The sequence below is a fragment of the Chinchilla lanigera genome, unplaced genomic scaffold (assembly GCF_000276665.1).
Source record: "Chinchilla lanigera isolate Chin_1 unplaced genomic scaffold, ChiLan1.0 scaffold00030, whole genome shotgun sequence".
Classification (NCBI taxonomy): Eukaryota; Metazoa; Chordata; class Mammalia; order Rodentia; family Chinchillidae; genus Chinchilla; species Chinchilla lanigera.
In genome coordinates this window covers 9,933,656-9,954,403 of record NW_004955431.1, presented here as the reverse complement: position 1 = coordinate 9,954,403, position 20,748 = coordinate 9,933,656, and the positions used below count along the sequence as shown (strand labels likewise).

Genomic DNA, 20,748 nt, shown 5'->3' with positions numbered 1-20,748 from the left:
AATTTTATTAATGTTAAAATACTATGTGAAAGGAAAGTAAAAGAAATGTAGAACCGGTGCAACAATCATAAAGCACAAAATAAGAGTCTGGAAATAACCCAAATATGTGAGTAATTACAAAAATAGAACTGTGCTAAAAATAATCCAATCAACAGACCAAGCTGATAGACTTGATTTTTAAAATCCAGCTATATGTTGTTGATAAGAAAATATCTGAAATATAATTATACAATAAATTTAAAATATAAGGATGGAAAAGGTATATCATATAAACACTAACGAAGTTCAGGAAAAGTATATTAAGATAAAATTTTCTAGGGAGAAAGAAGTTGTACATAGTGATGAATTAATTGATCAAAAAACACACAGTAGTTATGAGTTACTATGCACAAAATAACGTGACTTCATAATCTAAGGCAAGAATTGACTGAGCTATAAAAATAAAATAGAAACATTTCAACAAGGTTCCAAACATCGATATCATCTTGTCATCTTCTTTACTGCAATGCAATGAAGTAGGAAATGTGCGATTAAAGGAAACATTTAAAACCTTATCCATTTAAAAGATTCCAAATATTATTTAGTAATATTTTGCTCATGAAGAAGTAATGGATTTTAGAAAATACTTTGGAATACCAATGAACTAAGCATATAATTTCCGAAGTTAAAACCAAAAGTAACGCAGATAATCAATATAAGATTTTAGAAAATAAATATAATAGTAGGAAAATTCTAAGACGACCGCCAAGAATTCTGCAACCCTCTGTACAACTGTGCATATCCTTGTCCACAATATACTCCCTTCTTGTGGAGGCTGACCTAATTAGGTAAGCCCTTTCAAAGAGGGTAGGGAGGTTAGAGATACAAGTCTGAAAAGTTCAGAGCTTTAGCAGATGCTTTTTTGCTGACTTGGAGGAAAACAAATATTCATGAGTTCTACCACACATTCAAGGAACAAATAATTTCAATCAAGGAAAAACTATTCCTGAGCATAAAAAACCAGAATCTGGCAAAACTGCAATACCAATATCTAATAAGGTTAGGAAGTACAGTTATACCCTAATATCATCTATAAAATAAATGCAAATCTTTTGAGAACCCATTTAAAATGTAAAATAATAAATTCATCTTGAGGAAGTAGCATTTACCCAAGGAATATAAGATTGGTGCAATTGAAGAAAATTAATATTATTTATGACTAAAACAGGTTGAGAGGAAAAATCATACAACAATCTCAACAGATATAGGCACATACTAGGTAAAAATTCAGAGCCTTGTGCAGTGGTACACACCTGTATTCTCAGCACTCCGGGAGGTGGAGGCAGGAACATTTTAAGTTTGAGTCCAGCCTGTGAAATTTAGTAACTTAGCAACACTCTGTCTCAAAGTTAAAAATTAAAAAGGACTGGGGATGTAGATCAGTGCAAAGACCTTGGGTTCAATCACTAGTACCATAAAAAAAATTCAATGTGTATTTATAATTTTTTAAATGGCAATAGAAATCCTAGTAACAAAGCTCAAAAATCCTACAGAAATCACCCTCCCAGATGAAGAAATATTGAAAAGATTTTCTTTACAGCAAGGATATGACAAAAATGCTCAAAGTTATACTACCATTTAACCTAGCAAGACAAGGTACAGAGATAAGAAATATGAGGACTAGAAAGGCATTCTTAAATAACATGACCATTTGAACACACTACTGAAGTAAGTCTACTAACAGGTTATTACGAGTAATAAGAAAATTAAACAAGGTTGATACACAATGGAAACAAAAAATCAACTGTTACTATATAACAGCAAAGCAGCTAGAAAATGTAATTTAAATGACATCATTTAAAATAGAACTAAAATGTAGTGTGTTTAGGAATACCAACTTTAAAAAATATGTAAAAATCTTTATGGGAAAATCATAAAATTCTATTGAAAGACAAGGCTTAAATAGATGGACATATATACCGCATTCTTAGGTTGGATGGTTCAAATAATGAAAATATAAATTTTGCCAATTTTGATTTAATGATTCCAGTAAAAAAGTCAACCATCTTTTTGTTTGGGTTTTAATTTTTATGAAATGATTCAAAATTACCCTGGAAAAGCAAACAGCACAGAATAAATACCCAAGACTCTGTAGAAGGCTAAGAAAAAGCAGACTTGCCTTCCCAGACAAGGTAACACTATGCAAGCCACGTTGTACTGAGAGAAGCATGGACCAAAAGAAAAAGGAAATAAAAGAGCAGTCAGCGTACCAGCAGTCCACATGAAAAGTTGTTGTATGTCTGAATGGGCACTGCAGACCAGGCTAAGCAAGAGGGAACTCTGATTATCCTGATAGGAAAAATGACATAAGCAAAAGCAATTCTAGATGAAAGAATTTAATGTGAACAAAATACTACACAAATAAATTTGTAGATGAATGCATTTTTGACATCAAGAGTATTAAAATGGCACAGAAAATGCAAAGACTAATGGATATTACCATATACCACATTGTTATCTATTGAAAGATTATAAAGTAAAAAGATAACCTATAAACTATAAATCAACACAATTCACAGCCCATATAATTGACAAGGATGATGTCTCATTTATAAACCGAAAATTAAAGCCACAGCTCAGTATGAAAAGAGGCATAGAGACTAGAACAGGTATTTCACAAAAGAGTGAACATTATCAATAAACATGAACCAAGATTCAATCTCCTTAATGGAGAAACTTGAATAAAAATCACAAGATACCATTTCTCACAGATCACAATATTGGCAGTGAATAAACCTGACAATATAAAGTAAGATGAGGTTGCGAAGAAGCCAGAAATCTTACAAAATGCTAGAATTATGCAGTTTTATAACCACTTTGTAAAATTATTTGATATTATGTAGTAAAACTGAAAATAAACATATTCTATGTATCAGCACACCTACTTCTAAGTATTAACTATAGGAAAACTTTTGCTTGTATGCTCCAAAAGGTAAGTACAAGAATGTTTCTAGGAACACTATTTATAACAAAAAAAAAACATAAAGTATAAACAATCCAAGTGTACATAACAGAAAAATGGATGTTACATGTGACACATTTTTATAATGGCAAACTGTATATTGCAGTAAAAATAAATGAACTATGGCAGCTTATATTTACTTACATCAATCTCACAAAAAATGTGTTAGGCAGAAAAGCAAACCATTAGTTTAACTGTTACATATTTAGTAAAGTAACATTTATGCTTTGAATTAGTTAACTGATAATTATTCAGTAAATGTAAACTGTATAAACACACTGAGCTAACATTACACGTTTATATCTTTAAATGTATTCAGGAATAGAGTAACATAATGTACTGTATTACACTGTGAAGTTTTCTTGGATAGTTATCTATCTTCCTCAACTTTGTTTCCATGACATTTAGCGCAGATACTATACGTAATAGGTATTTCATTAGCCTGAGTTCCTCCAAGGCAGAGTGGTCTCTGGACAGTGATCCCAGGAAGCAGGAGAGAAGGAGGAGAAATCTGGAAATCTAGTACAAGAATATTGCATCAATATGGTCAATACAATTGGTGGGGCAGGGTCCTTTTGAACCACTGGAGAAGGCTTATGAATCACCCTCAGAAGCATTTACCCATTAGTTTCCATTCCCTATTTATCAGGGACATCCAGGGTTTTAACTTTCCTTACGTCTGGGTTACACGTGGCAGTGTAGATTCTGTCTGGTGATCAATTCCCAGAGTCAAACAAGCTTGAAGTCGGAAGTAAGAAAGACCGAGCATGAACTCCTAGGCCACGTGCTGCCAGGAAGCAGGTCAAGGCTTTCTTGTAACTGACTGCCAAGGAGCTGGCCACAAGATTATAATAAAGTGAAACAGAATTAAGATTTACTGAGGGTTTAACATATGGCAGCCACTTTATATATATTTTCCACTTAATCCTCATGACAATTTTAACATACTAGTTTTAGCTCCACCTTGTGTATTAAGAAAATTATGTTGAGAGGAAAAATAACTTTCCAAAGTCTCATAATGTGGCAGAGTATGGACTGGGACATAAATATATCTCAAAATTTTGAACTCTTTCTACCATACCATCAAGCCTACATTATTATATAGTTGAAAGTGCCTAGAAAGCAAATGCATTTCAGGAAAGAGGAATACAAAGCACGTAGGTGGGAAAAATAAAAAAGAAATATACTCAGAATTAGTACAATATAATGTAATTCATAGCTTGAATAGGGCTAATATAAGCAAACATGTCAAGAGAACTGGTACTACAATAGCTTTTGTGTTTGTAAAGAAATATTACCAAAGCCTAGAAATCAGTTCATTCTTTATTTCCTTTTCTCCCAATATTGGCAGTTGTTCAAACTGTATGACTAATATGCTGGTAAAAATAGACCTAATAATGCAAAATGTTAAATTTGGAACTTGTACACATCCTTTAAATCACTCAGCAATAAGCTATGTACACTTGATACAGTTACTAATAAGGCGTCAAATAACTGACAAAATAACTGGTATTTCTAGCTAGTTTCAAAATCAAAACCCAAAAGAAGCTAAAGAAATGGAAAAAAAAATCAGAGTGGAACTCAGTGAAATACAAATCAAAAAACAGTAAAGTTAGTGAAGGCAAAAACTAATTTGATATCAACAAAAATGGAAACCTAGAGAAACTCATGTGAGAAGGGGAGCACAAATTATTAGTATCAGGAATGTAAAAACTGACATCACTACCAGTCCACAGGCACTAACGGGATAATAACGGGCCATTATGAATAACTGGTATGCAACTACCAAAGCTCACTCAAGAAGAAATAAATCATTTAAATTCCTCTTTATTTATTTATTAAAAAATTGAATTTGCACTTTGAAAAGCTTTCCTCCAAAGAAAACTCCACGCCTAGATGGCTTCATTGATGAATTATGCTAAATAATTAAAGAAGAAATTTAATATAAACTCTTACACAGACTTCCAGAAAAGTAAAGAGGAGGGAATATTTCCTAGAGGCCATTTTAGGGGACAGCATTATTCTGATATCAAAACCTAAAAAAATAAAATAAAAACTACAGGCCAAATCATTCATGAACACAGATGCAAAATTCCTAAACAAAATTTTAAGAAATCAAATCCACAATAATTAGGATTACATCTCATGACTTACTGAATCAAGGTGGGAGATACCCAAAGAATATAAGACTGATTTAACAACTGTGTTAGAAAAATAGAAAACTTAAAACCATAGGATCATCTATCTTTCATACTGGGTATATATCTCAGTGTACTAGTAATAGATAAGAACTTCCTTGATATGTAAAAGGACATCTTATAGAAATGTATACCTAATTAGTTACTGGTGAAAGGTTAAATATTTTTCCTTATAACCAGGAACACTACAAAAATGTTAATTCTCACAGCTTTTATTCAACATTGTTCTACAGGCTTAGCTAATTGTCATAAGGTAATACAGTAGATTAGTACTCCAAAATAAAGAGAAATTAAATACTGACCCTTAAAACATGGATAAATATCAGAATAATTATGATGAGTCAAAAAAGAGCTGGGTAAAAAAGTAACTGCTACATAAATCCATTTGTATAAACTCTAGAAAACACAAACTAGTCCTTAGTAATATTAAGCACATCAGTGGTTTCCTTGGATTCAATGAAGAATGAGAAGAAGGGATCATAAAAGAGAACATAGAGAACTTCTATGGGTGATCAATGTTCATTATCTTGCTTGTGATGACAGTTTCATAGGTACATGTATCTTTTAAGTTTGTAAAATTGTATTATTTGAAAATGTAGAATTTATATCAATTATACCACAATAAACAAATGTTTATAGTTAAATAAAATTCAGCTAGCTGATTTCTCCTCCCTTCATCTACAGAATATTTGTTCTTTTCCCACCACTCTACAAGGATGAAAACATCCATAGATCTTGACTCTTGGGAAAGAATCATCACTTTTTGGAATGAGTTCATTGAGGTCTCCTTGTATCTTCAGTTTTCTGGTTTTTTTACTTTTCTTTTTTTTTTTTTTTTTTTGCTTATCTTTTCTCATCGTTAGGATGGAAATGATGCTCTCTTGCAACTTTATATACAAGCTAGAAGAACTTCCTTTTCAAGATTCCTGCTGTTTTTAGGATAAAAACTAACAAATTACTCAAAAGATATAAAATTTTTCTTAATATGAAAGCCAGGCCAAATTTTCCCCTAAGGGTCTCTGTAACAAGGATCCTATGGGGGAAAAAAAGCACCTTAAATATTCCTGGCAGAAGCAGCAATAAATGCTAGGTTATTTCACATTATTCAACATATATGAAGACCTGGATTCAAAGCACAATTCAGACTGAGCTGATCTGCAGGAAACCAGAATGATGAGTGGATTCTAAAGATCCCACAGTCTGCCAACTCAATTTGTAGCCGAGATGGCTTAGGGATGTTCCTTGTATATAGAACAGAGCTGGGTTTTGTCTAAAGAGCCAGGTTGAAAATAATTTTCTTGTTTTTTAATTGACCCACAATCATTGTACATATTTGTGAGGCAGAATGTGATGGTTCAGTCGTGTATACCTTATATCATCACCAAGTTAGGTATTCATAACTTCATATATTAACCACTTTTTGGGGTGAAAACATTCCAAGCGGTCTTTTAAAAATATTCCATGGAATATTGTCAACCCTAGCCATCCTATTGTGCAGTAGAACACCAAAACTTATTTCTCCTAGCTAATTGCAACTTTGTACCCATTGGCAAGTCCCTTCTTGTCCTCCCCTTACTCCTGTCCTCCCCTCACCTGTCTGTAATATTCCACTCTCCACTTCTACGAGATCAGCTCCTGTAGGTTCCACATATGAAATCATAGAGTATTTGTCTTTCTGCACCGACCTAATTTTAGTTAACATAATGTCCTCTAGGTTCAGCCATGATACTGACAAGGACTTCATTCTTTTTCATGGCTGTACAGAATTAAATCATGTATCTATATTGATAGCTCACATTTTCTTTACCCACCTGTCCCTTGAAGAACAGTTAGATTGATTCCATATCCTGGCTATTGTGAACAATACTGAAACAAACATGAGACTACAATGACTCTGCGACACTGAAAATCATTTTCTTTTGAAAGGTGAGTTAAACCAACTCGAATTTATACGTCTGATTTGTTTGTTCTTGGGTTCACCATATAGTTTTGTGTGTATTATACTTACTTTGCTTTTTTCTTTATTTGGTATCTTATTTTATTTTCAAAACAGTTATTCTGATGTTTAGGAAGATTTTTATTTTTATTCTAGTAGGAGCTCTGTAATTTGTCATAGTTCTATGAATCTTTTTTTCTAATTTAATCTTATCATTTTGTCAATTTATATGAAAGAATGTTTTTTCTCTTTATTTCTCCTTTCATTTTAATTGCATCATTTCATCAAACCCTATTACCTTTATACATTATTTTTTTCACCATCATTATCTTTGTATTAATATTAGCTCTATATTTAAGTATATTAAATTCCCATTATCTTGTACCAAAGCTATATTTTGGTTGGATAAGCTCACCCTTAGCAGATTTTCCCAAAAGTATGTTTTATTTGAGGTGCTGGAGATTCAAAGCTGACTTTTAAAAAATAATACCTGAAAAACATCTTAGCAGTATTTTAAAAAATCTTTGCCTTGTCTTTTATTTCCATGAATTTCTTTAAAAAACCTTGTTCCAATATTGCCTTCCTTTGTGGCTACTCTTGAGAAATGCAGTGCCAGCCTGATTCTCTTACTTTTATAGCTAATGTGACCTTTTTACCTGTAGGCCCTGAGGACTTTTCTTTATTTTACTTAGATGTGTATCACAGTTGATCTTTTCAGGTCAAATTCGGGGTACCTGGTCATTCCTTTAAGTAAATAAACTTAAACGTTCTCTTATTTGCAGAAAGATTCTTATATTTAGTCAAAAATATTAATTCCATTCCATTATTTTGTCATGCTGTCCTCAGAAACTCCATTACATATGCACTGGATCTTTCTGTGTGCCTGACAGTTACTTAGTAATTTTCTGCTGACCCTTTCTACTGTTTTGGGTCTCATTTCACTTTCATTGTTGATTCTGGAGGAAGAATACTCATTACTTTAGGTTTGTACTTTTATCCTCTTTTTTTACAGTAGCTTTGAGTAAGATTGACTTGATTTTTTTCTAACCCTAGCGACCTTCTAGATAGGGCTCTTGTCTTTCTCTATGTTGGTAGGAAGATAGGTATTGGTGTATCTTCTTCCTTTTCTGTTTTTCTCACCTTTGGTATCAGATATCTCCCATACATCCACAGTTTCCCATGAGTGGTCAACTGGACGTGTGTTCTCTCTGGCAGTTACATTGATTATGGAGAGCTCTCCAGAGGACGTCTTTACATAGTTTGGCCTGATTTTATCTTTAGAGTCCTAACAGTGAGCTGAGATCAGTAACAGCCACAGTCTGCCAAGATATGCCTCAGACTCCAAATCTAGTCCAAGAACATGTTGGCGTCTATTACAAAGCTGATTCTGTGGGACAAGCTCTTTGTTCAGTGAAATAATATTCAAACTGAAAAGTGAAGTAAGAGTCCAAAGGTTAGCTAAGTATGCACATACCAGCCGTCCCATTCAAATTTCAGATAACAAACTCTGACGCTGATATGAATTAAACCTGTGTAGTGTGTGTCACACATAGGACCCATGCAAATCCCAGATTGTTGCACTAGTTGTAAAATTTTGGAAAATTTAAGCAACTTCTATGAATCTTAGTTTATTTTTTGTTAAATGTAAGTGACAATACTTCTCATATAATTTTTGTAAGCATCACATAGAAAAAATATATGCAAAATGAAATGTATTTAACAAAATGTTTAACAAAATGAGGGTCCACTATTATTTACTATTATTATTGTTTCCAGTGAGTGTAGTTGAATTAATTTATTAATTAATAAAGTTTGACTTTATTAATTACCAAAGTAGGTTTCCTTATTGAGCTCCTCTAGGTATCAAACATTTGTGGTTTATAAGTGTGAATCTGTATTTCTGTTTTTTATTTCTAGTAACTTGAAAATAAGAAGTAAGCAGTCCAGTTTTACAAATAAACTAAAGTTTACAGTTTAAGTCACCTTGCCCTCGGTTATGTTTACTTAGTGATAACAGAAATAATATTCATAACAAGATTCATTTGACTCTAAAGCCTATAATACTGTCTTAACTCATAAAATTTTTGCACTGACTGCTTCCTCCTTATTCCTACAGCATTAATATTCAGTAACGTATAATGCCATGTTTTATTTCATCTTATTTGCTGCTTTCTGAGTTTTTGCCTTAATTCTCCAGCAGAACTACAGTGTGTTCTTTAAAAGATGTAATTATTCTGGAGTTTGTTAGTTTGTTTTTAACCTCATTGTATTTATCCTTCCTCAAAATAGTACTAGATTCAAGTTCTCAGTAAATGCTTATCAAGTTGATAAAAATCAACTTGAATGGTTTATTCTTATCTCAAAGAAGATACAGTTGCTGATTTATCCAGCTGTGTTAAATCATCTATATCCAAATGAACATGTTTTAAAAGCCCAAGACAAACATTATAAAGGGAATATGAGAAATGCAAAAGAATTTTAATTTAAAAAGGGAATCAAAATATGAAAAACATCAGACTTACTTGGTTTTCTAAATTTTTAAAAACAACTTGGAGTTATTTGAGTTTTAAGTTTGCAGAATAATCTAAGTACATGGATTTTGGAGGAAAATTTTCTGTTACTAGAAAAATATTTTTCTTATAAATCCCAACAAGGCTTGAACTATTCCAAGACATCTGACTCATTGGTCACTCCCCCTGTTGCCTCAGACTGTGCTCTAGAGTTTTCTCTTAGGATCGTATCACATTTTGAATCACTACCCACACTCCCACATAATCACAAGGTTCTGTGACCCAAGTGCCGTATCCGGGCAACAAGTTACTACCTCTTAATAGATACTAGATGCACAGATTTTAAAATATAAACCTCGGCTGGGCACGGTAACAAATGCTAATGATCACAGCTAGTCAGGAGAATGAGACAGGAAATGTTAAGATTTCTGTGTCAGACTGGGAAACAGTCTGACTCTGTCTGAAAACAATTAAAATTAAAAATAAATTCAAGGAATGCTAGTTATCTACAGAGAATAGGCTTTTATCAGTAGGTCCATTAACAAAATTTTATCCAAATAACAGCAGCTGGGCTAACTGATGAGGGCCAAAGACACACACAAAGGCCAAAGACATGGTCCCTGCTCTCAAGGAGACAAACAGATAGTTAAGTGTGCTGACAATTACAGACACTATGATTTATAAATGTAGAGAATACAAGGGACACAGATGGAAGAACGTTTAAGTCAAGGTGGTGAATTATAAAAGGCTTTGCAGACAAGATTATATGTGAGGTACTTCTAGAAAACAAATAGTATTGAAAAGAGAAAGCACAGGTAGCCCGCACACAATCGCAATTTATGTCAGGTCTCCTAGCCCACTGATCTCTGTTGCCCAGGCATTTCAGGAGACCTGAGTGCTATTCACCACTCATTCCATTCCCACACGCTCCAAACACTTGCTCCAGCTCAACCTGCCTAAAATTCTCTCTGCAATTTCATGTTGTGTTTCTTTCAAGGCCCCTTTTGCTCCAATATTTCCTGTGGCCTTTAATATGTCTCACAGGATAATCTCATTAGAAATTAGACAACGATACCTCCATTCTTCAAAGGCCAATTTAGATTTGACCTCTTTTAGGAATCAATCTAAAGCTACTTATAAAGGAAGAAAATGGCCTTGTAGGAATTCAAGTGGAAAGTCAAAATGCTGATTATGATGTGTCATTGTTAGATGGTGCCAGTCTTGAAGGAATACTTCTCTTCTTCACTTCTCTTCAATTGTGTCACTCCAGAGCAGGTAACACATCACCCTACAGTACAGAATGAAACTGCTATAAGCATTCATAAAATGTAACCGGCATTGAATCAAATTAGATGAACAGACTTTTTGTGCCTTAGTCCATCACCTATAAAATGAAAATAATCCTTGTCTCTTTCTTACAAAGAACTAATGAGTAGGCCATTCTATCCCTGAAATCTAAGGCAGAAACAGCCATGTCTTAGAACCTTAGCACATTAATGCTGAATGAATAAAGAAGCTAACTTGTGGGACATCTGAAATGAGGTATTATATGTAAGGTTTTTAGAACTCAAAAAATACCTAGAGTTCTAATGAAAAATAGCCTTCATAGTAACTTATCTTTCAGTGAAACATTCCTACAGCTTTAAGGTTGTATATTACTAGTATTTCCTTACGAGTTGTGCTTTTTGTGATGTAAGCTACCCTCAACTTCAGAATGTTTAACATCTTACCCCATCTTAAAACTTTAAAGTAATTCTAAGATACTCAGGGAAGACAACTTCTAGAGCTGCTTCAGAAAGTGGTAAAAATGATGGGATGAGTGTGTTCAACGATGTGTGTGAGTAGGTGTATTTTGATGCAGACTAATGGTAACATGTCTTCCTGGAATAAATTTTTAAAAATTTAAACATTCATGTTATTTTTTTATCTCACCCTGTACTTGCACTGTATCACTTGTTCTCTTGTTTCCTCCAACTGCCTTGAGAACAGACCTGTTAAAGAAAGGAAGACCACATGAAATAGCTAAGCTGCAACCTGTTCCAGCTCAGGAGATCATAAGCCAGATAGTTTGGCCAACTATACAGTATGAGCAAAAGTAACTATGCATAGTAAATCCTCTATCCCACTGGCAAATCTTTCCCATCCAGAGATCTCATTTTCCTCAGAAGGCCCACTTGTGGTCACTAAAGCCATGCCTCATGTCAGCATCCCCTGCGGCTCCCATCTTAATGCAATATCGTAGTTCCCCCAACCAAGAGCCTCCTACTTATACCTACTTACAAAGTCTTGTAGTACATTTTTAAAAGTTCTTAAGTTAGTTAGTTTTCTTTGTTGAAAAAATTTTTTAACACTTCTGCCAGGTCTGGAATTCACATAAGAAAAATCTTCCCTTAGAACATCTGTCTCTGAGCATTGATTCTTCCATGACTTTTCTGGGAAGTTCTTGGTTTAATTTAAAAATAAATGGTCAAATAAAATAATACCCACTGTCAAGAAAAGAACCTAATGTACTAATATTTGTGCTAATATTTTCAAGCTATCACAAAGCATATTTTCTAAATACTCGAATTTAGTAAGAGAATTCACACAAATTTATTTCTAAAGGTAAAATTCTGATGTGGATAACAAAAGGAGGTAGATTAAAAAATCTAACGCTTTCAATTTTCAAACCAACAACCTAAGTGCTGGTAATGTTTTCTAACAATGACTAAATGAACATTATAATGACCAAAATAGCTACTATTTATTATGATATGTTAAGAACAGTAAGGACTTGACATACATTATCTCAATGTTTCAGCAATCCTAAAACATAAATATTGTTCTCTTTTTTACAGACAATGCCACTGGCACATAAGAAGATTAAATTGCTTATCCATGGTCACAAAGCCAACAGTGAAGCCTGGCTTTAAATAGAAGTATGACTCCAAAAAGTCATGTTCCTAACCACTATACTCTACATTAAAACAAATACGCAAACCGAAACCATTGTAATAATCATTAAAATTCACAGACTCCTTTGCCATGTATTATCTTATTTGACTCTCATATAACCCTCACAGCTCCCATCTTATAGATGAGTGTTTTAAGGCTCATACTAGGAAAGTGTGTATTTCCAAAGTCACAAAGTTTGTATGCAATAGAGTTCCAAGCCTTTAGGTCCCAAATTCCCTTCTCTTCCAGCAGGACAAACCACTAGATACTTTGTGTTGAGGAATATGGGGAACTATGAGGCAGAATCCTCCTAAAGCATTAGGGATGGAGACCATGAGTACAGAGATTTCTCCCTGAGCCTTGGCCGAGACAAGCAGCTGTGGGAGCCACTTTTCAGGAACCACTTTAGAGGCAGCTAAGACCTCTCTGAGGGAGGAGGAGTAGGACGACACTCTGAGGTTCATGAAATTAATGGAAGGACCATATGAGAGAAGAAAACAGAGATGATTCTGGAAAGGAAAAGGGGAAGGTGAAATATCCAACCCAGTCCCGAAGCATCTTTCCCTCGGGGCACAGGGGTGAGGGCAGGTTTAAGGAGCAAGGCAGCGATTGACCCAGAGTAACAGTAAGGACTAAGACAGGAGCATGAAGGGCTCAAGGCAGCCAAATCCATGTGCACAGATGGTCTGACCTGGGCAACTGCAGTTTAATGTCTAATCCAGACGGTACAAATGTTATCAAAATTGATACCCAGGAAATTGGTTAAAATAATTTTCCCTTACCTTGAAAGTATATCTTCACATGGAAATAGCCTTGGTACTGGTATTTGTATGAGAAACTGCCTTAATTTTTAGAGTCTGATGTGTATTCAGAAAACCACTTAAATTTAAGGAAGTACCCTCAGCCACGACACTCACCCTCTGTCATTACCTCCGTGGTCAGCGAAGGAAGAAGAACTAAGAATGACACCACTGGAAGGTGGGAGAGAAAGGCGTGCCCTCCTGGGAACAGAGTGTTACAGAGCGATGACACCTTCCCCCAGCACAGAAGCAACAACTGAACGCATCACTTTAACCACCTTTGGCTTCTGGATGCAAATGCAGCCTGTGAGGAGCATTTCCAGGCACCCGGCTCACAGGCTGACCATAAAGCTGGGTCGAGCGCCTGCTGTGTGGATATTGGAGACAACTGCTAAATCATTGGCTACCTCCTACAGTGGCAGAGAGGCAGGCGAGGCTCGGCGCTCAGCTGTCAAGCACAGCGGCAGAGGTCAGCACGGGATCTCCCCAGGGCCGGGGCCAGGAGTGGCTGGTGACAGGTGCAGCCTGGCCATCCCTGAGCGGTCCTCTGCACGCACTGCTGGGAGGCGGGTGCGGGGTGCCCCACACAAGGACTCGATGGGAGGGAGGCACCTTCCCAGGTCCTCAAAAAGGAACTGCCCAGCTTCCCGAGCGTCCACCCCACCAGGGCCTCTTCAGGCCTCCTTCTTCCTCAGAACTGGGCTCATCAGACTCCAGAACAGCTGCTCAGCCCCCTTGAGATACAAAAGGTCTGAATGAACACAATGAGAAATGCCTATTTCCACACAAGAATTCACAGCAAGCATGATTTCCACTGCATGATTAAATTCAAGAATATAAATATCCCCAGCCTCATAAATAAATAGGTTTAGGGGTTTAAAATGTCAACATGACTTTTGACTTCTCTGCCTCCACCTAACTTTACACCTACCTATGTTTTGAAAAAGTAAGGAAAAGCCTTTCATGAATATCCTATATTCCAATTCATTAGGTCTATTAATTTGCTGGGTTTTTTCTCATCAGTGAAATTCACTTGATATTGAGCTTTCCCTAGCAGTTTCCTGTAATTAAGGGTCTCTGGAACTCAGAATATATCAAATGTAATTGGTCCTAGAGTGAAAGACAAGTTATAAGAACGTTGCTTTTGTTTAAAATGGATTTAAATTCAAAATGTCCCTAAAATACTAGTTCTCTGAAATAAGTACTGGGCATGGTGGTGCATGCCTGTAATTCCAGCACTTCTAAGGCTCAGGCGGGAAGACTGCCAAGAGTTTGAGGCCCAGCCTGGGCTACACAGAGAGTTTAAGGCCAGCCTGTCCTACATAGTGAAGCCCTGTCTCAAAAAAAAACAAAAATAAACAAACAAGTGAAGGAGTTTACAATGGAAAAGCAATCATATGCTAAAAATAATGAACAGAAACATTCAACCTTAACAAATTTCTGAAGGCCTTTAGAAGCTTCTAGAAATTTCGTAGTTTGATATTGCCAGTTCACTCACAAGCACTGACTGCAGAAGCAGGTTCCAATGACCAAGATGGCCATTTAAAACAAAAGGTTAAGATCTCTGTGGTAACAAAGCCTTTGAGCAACAGCTTGAAGGAAATAAGTTAGCCAAGCTAAGTTCTGGAAGAAAATAGTTCACACAGAGAGAACTGCAAATACAAGGGCCCTAGGGTAGGCTTCGTGAAGGAACACTCAGGCAAACACTGAGATCAAAACTGAGTCAAAGGGGAACAGCTATTGGAAATGATGGTGGTTAGGCTGCCCTGGTGTCAAGGTCATAACAGGTCTCACAGACTCATGGTACAGACTTCAATCTTCAGTGAATGAGAGGAGAGGCCAATGCAGGTTTGCAAAGGAATGGCATAATCATATTTAAATATTAAAAAGACCACTCTAGTTAGTAAGTAAAGAAAAATATATAAGGCCAAGAGTGGATGAAGGGAGGCAAGTTAGGAGGCTGTTACACCAACCCAGGTGAGAGACACTGGTAGCCGGGCCAGGGTGGAATGAGCGGAGCTGGTTATGAAGGGGTCAGGTTCTTACAGTATCTTGAAACTGAAGAGGACAGGAACTGATGATCAATTAGCTGGAATATATGAGAGTGGGACAGAAGCAAGGATGACGCAAAGTTTTCTGGCTTGTAAACAAATGTATTTGCCATTTACTAAAAGGAAGGGAGAGGAATCCTGAGGGAGAAGAATCAACAGCAGCTTTTGTCTTATCCCACAGCCCTTCCTTTAACCCAGGGTCTTTCTTCACAGTATTTTAATTGGCCGCTAAACTCCACGCACAGCTGCTTCTCCTTGGACAGACCCCATCTTTCTCTAAAATCTCCCATTTCACAATTGTTCTGAATATTCTTCATATTCCAATTATGCATACAAATTGCCAAATATTGCTTTTAGAAGTTGGTATCATAAAACATTAGAATGACTCTTTATCTTGAATGCCAGCCATTGAAGCATCACTGCTCTTATCTGAGCAAGTAATCCCTGTTTTCTATGCGGAGAGAGGAGAGACCTTTAAGCCTCTCTAGGCAAGAAATCTCGCCCCTGCCGAGGTCAAGCTGAAAATAGAGGCTCCAAGACACTTGCTTCAAAACATGACTTAGACGTCGCTACCCTCTCCTCATCCCACCTCCTGGTGTCACTGCTTATTCACGTCACATCCAGCACTTGTTTGTCAAAATGGTGAAACTGAACAGTGTGAGGTGTCACGTAGTGCATTACTAACAACATAGATATGCTTGAAAATTACTTATTTTTTAAAAAACATACTGGAGCAAAGTAAAATATGTCCCTATATTATTGTCACTTTTCCTTGCTTTCTGGAAAAAGAATGAGATGAACTATTGCTTGTGTGCTTGGGCATCCTCATAAGACTGACCACTCAGGTGAACGGCATCCATTTCTATGACCCAGTAGGACAGAAAAAGATTGAGGGCTGCTTGCTTAGCTATCCAAAAACAGCACTGTCGAGACATCTGCAAGAGATAGAGGGCATCATCTTGCCCGTGCAAAACTTACAGTTTCGTTAAGGACTCCAGATGTAAAGAAACAAAGGCTAATTTAATGCTAGCATTTTCTACACCATGGGTATAAGTTTATAGTCTTGCCATACTTTTTCCCCTGATTAATCTTCTTTCTCGTTATCTTCCTCCCCCTGCGTCATCTCACACCCAGGAGCAGTGGCTGTCATCAAAGGTATTGATTTCTGCCTGGAGCAGGCAGGAAGTGGAACACAGTAGCCTGAGAAAGAGGCAGAAGCAGCTGCTCACCCAGAGGGATCTGTGGACAGGAATCTATTAGGGGGCCTCAGATAGGAACAACAATAATAACATTATCACTGCTGACAGTAACAATAACAGCTAACACAGGATGCCAGGCTCATCATCTTATTTAACTTAACCACAACCTTGCAAGATAGGTTCTACTAACTCCTCATTTTCACAGGTTAAGAAACAGAGGGATAGAGGGGTAACAGAACCTGCTCATGGTCAACTAGTGTCTGTTTGATGCCTGACTTTAAATTCTCATTTAAATCATTTCTTTTGATCAGAAGATAAAGGCAAAGAACTTATCCCCAGAAGGTTGATAAAAAGAAAGTAAACTGTGTGCCTGGGCAAATGGCAATAAGGTACAAGAGATTGGTTATCTTGATAAGTCTATACTGGGTACAAAAGGTGGTGGGGTGGGTTTAGTGGAGAATTTGGGACAAGTAAAAATACTTTAAGAGTAAAATAAAAGACTGTAGGAAATGAGATAAATGTTGTAGAGATAGGAAGGGATCTAGGGATGAAAGGGAGGAGAGATGAGGAAGGGGAGGGAAATTAAAAGGGATAAAACTTCAGTATGAGTATGTATCAACAGCCCAGAATGAATGTCTTTACTATGTATCATAAACACATACAGCAATAATAAAAATGTCCGCATCCTTTCTCAGTGTATATTTTCCTTCTTGCCTGTTCTGCATAAAATGATGGTATGTAGCACTTGGGTGCAGGGGCACAGATGCCTAGTTAACCTATTTAAGCAAATGTGGTATAGCCGTGTGCTTGGATATAAATTTTTTTTTTTTTTTTGGTTTTTCTCCGGTACCAGGAACCGAACTCACAACCTTGCGCTTGCCAGGCAGGCGCTTTGCCGCTGAGCTAAATCCTCAGCCCTGGATATAAAATTTTTAAATGTGTAAAAAAAAATAATAATTTTGCTCCAAAAGGGAATATCCTTTAAAAGGCAGTACAACCTGAAACAAAGGAAGCTAAAACAATGCACAGAGAAATGCATGAGCCACAGACATCTGACTGGTAAGTAAATTCAGTCATATTTGAACTGACTCTGATTTTTGGATGTTGATTTCATACAAGGCAGCCAGCCCTTTCCACAAAATACCCATCAGTGCCACTGCCCTGGATAAGGTACATAATGGGAGAGGGCAGTGGTCTGGCATTGTCTGTCACATGCCAAGATTTGAAATCTGTCAACTCCTAGCCCTGTTTTCCACCCAAAAGGCTATAAAAACCAATAAACAACCAAATAAGTGGATCTGAGAGTAACAGCAGGGAATTCTAAGGAGTAAGAAAAACCGTGCAGTCCTAGATGAAGATGTAACCACATCTAGTCTTTGGTTTTATCCAGTCATGTAAAAATACTTGTCACCAAGGAAACAAATCTTCGTGATACCTCAAGTGCTAAGAATAACAAGGGTGAATGCAAACAGTGCTGCAAAACCTCACGGCTAGATCACGTGTTACCGTATTTCCAATTATTTGTGTCCAGGCAATCATAGTTTTCACACTGTAGATCAATCACTTTTGATGAGTTATTACTACCCTGTCCTTCCCCCTTCTGACTAAAATTATTCTTGCTGCTGGCCATGAATATGCTGCGTTTGAAGCATTACTTTTAACATCCAAGATTTCAAATATTGAAGCTTCTATTTATTCTCAGCCATAAATTATCTTATTTTAATTTTTTAAACTGCGGTTGTTCCCAAAGGCTATTTTTGTTGTGAAGGTGTTACTTATTCTCTGCGCCTACACTGGGATAGCTGGCCTAATTATTGCAGGTCCAACACTGAGCTTGGTTTACGATTGCTTTGATTTAGCTTCACTGAGGGACTGACCTAAGATGCCTTTTCATAAATCCAGAAAACTCAATACTGTGCCTCAATCGGTCTGACAGCCTTCTAAGAAGTACAGCTTGCATTTTCATCTGCACCCTCCAACCCACAGTCTTTTCTCAAAGTGGCAGCCAAGTGAACCTCCAAGTGCAAAGATGGTACCATGTCACCACTCCCTTGTTAAAACTTTCCAAGGGCTTCACTGCTCTCAGAAAAAGGATGAAAAAAGCCTTCTCCTGACTTGGGCCTTACATGATCTGGCCCCTCTTATGACAGCTTGAATGGACACAATCTTGGGCAAAAATACACACATGCACGTGCACAGGTATCATACAAGCAAAACCATGCACGAAAGATATAGTAATATCCTAAAAAAATTTTCAGGGCCAGGGATGTAGCTCAGAGACACAGCACCTGCCTGCCAAGCATGAGGCTCTGAGCTCAATTCCCAGTACCAAAAAATAAAAATAAAAGAATTTTCAACAATAGGCAAAATAATGTATTATGTGAAAACTAATGATAGGCATTATCTCTGGTGAGGATAGAGTGATAGGAACTGGAAGAAAGAACTAGGTTTCTGGAGTGTGGACAGTGTTCTATTTCTTTTTTTTAATAATTAAGTTTATTGGTACATTTTAGGTATGTATAATGATCGTATCATCAGAGGGAATTTGTACCTGTACATGATATATCTTGACTCTTTTTTTTCCCATTCTTCTCTTCTCGGTTCAACCTTTCTTCCCTTCACTTACAAAAGCTTTCTTTCCATTTTTTTTCTCTTTTGTTTCCTTTCTCCTTCCTTCCTTTCTACCTCCCCACTCCCTGCTTCTCATTCCCATTTGAACACTTTTTCTGTTTCACTATTATGTATTATACATGTTCGTCTACTTACACTTTCAGTTTCTCACACCATAGAAACCATGTGATATTCACATGTGGGTCTGATTTATTTCACTTAAGAGTTTGGTTTTAACTGGGTATGGTGGTATATGCCTGTAATCACTATGAGTTTGAGGCCAGCCTAGGCTATAAAGTGAGTTCAAGACCAGTCTGAACTACACAGCAAAACCCTTTCTCTAGAAGACAAAAAAAAAAAAAAAAAATTATCTCAAGGTGCATCAATTTACCTAAAAATGTCTCACATTTATCCTTCTTTATGGCTGAGTAGTACTCCTATGTATAAAAAGAAAACCACATCTTCTTTATCCATTCATTGGTTGATGGGCATTTGGGATGTTTCCAAGACTGAGCTATCACAAACTGTGGTGCTATAAACCTGGGTTTATAGTCGGGCATGGTGGTGCATGCCTGTAATCCCAGCACTCAGAAGGCTGAGGCAGGAGGATCATTTTGAGTTTGAAACCAGGCTGGCCTACAAAGCAAGTGCAAGGCCAGCCTGAACTGCATAGCAAGCCCCTGTCTCAAAAAAAAAAAGACCAAAAAAAAAAAAAACCCACAAAAAACATGGGTGTATATATATATCACTGTGGTATAATGCATTTCATTCTTCTGGGAAGACACTAAGAAGGTGAACAGCTGAGGCAAATGGAACGTCTAGTTTCAGTGTTTTGAAGAATCTCTACATTGATTTTCGCAGTGGTTTCATCAGTCTACACTCTCACCAACAGCGGAGAAAGATTCCTTTTTCCCCACAGCTCCACCAGTTTGTTACTGATAATAACAAACACTTCATTTCTTAATAATAGCCATTCTTTCTGGAAATGGAATCTCAGCATTGCTTTAATTTGCATCTGTCAAATGACCAGTAATGTTCAACATTCTTTCATATATTTGTAATTTGTATCTCCTCACCTGAGAAGTATTTATCCATTTCAGATGCCTATTTTTTATTGGGTCTTTAAATTTAGGGGGTGTGGTTTTTCTGAGTTCTTTATATATACTAGATAATAGTCCTTTGAGGAACAGCTGGCTCCGATTTTTCCCTCTGTGGGTTATCTCAACTCCGTTGATTTCTTTTGCTATGGAAAAGTTTTTAAAAAGAGGAGATTCCAGTTGTTATTTGTAATATTTCCCAGGAGATTGGGTTTTGTCTACAGTCTTTTCCCACGCCTCTGTCTTGAAGAGCTCTACCCATTCTATCTTCTTGTAGATTTAGTGTTTCTGTTTTAACATTCAGATCTATGATCCATTTTTAGTTTAGTGCATGGTGAGAGATATGGAATGTGGAAAGCAAGTTTTCTCAGCACTATCTATTAAAGAGGGTATCTTTCTTCCAGTGAATGTG

At 36.5% G+C, this 20,748-nt stretch overlaps 1 protein-coding gene across 1 annotated transcript in view; it reads right to left on the bottom strand.

Annotated features, from left to right (window-relative positions):
* Positions 1-2,359: 2,359 nt before the first annotated feature.
* The window catches only part of Sohlh2 (spermatogenesis and oogenesis specific basic helix-loop-helix 2), a 77,262-nt gene continuing 58,873 nt past the window's right edge, over positions 2,360-20,748 (bottom strand). Inside the window, exons 12-13 of the mRNA XM_013515730.1 lie at positions 11,578-11,636; positions 2,360-10,933 (exon numbers count right to left, since the gene is read on the bottom strand). Of these exons, the coding sequence (XP_013371184.1) occupies positions 11,595-11,636 (42 nt within the window). The 3' untranslated portion in view covers positions 2,360-10,933; positions 11,578-11,594. The remainder of the gene's footprint in view (positions 10,934-11,577; positions 11,637-20,748) is intronic.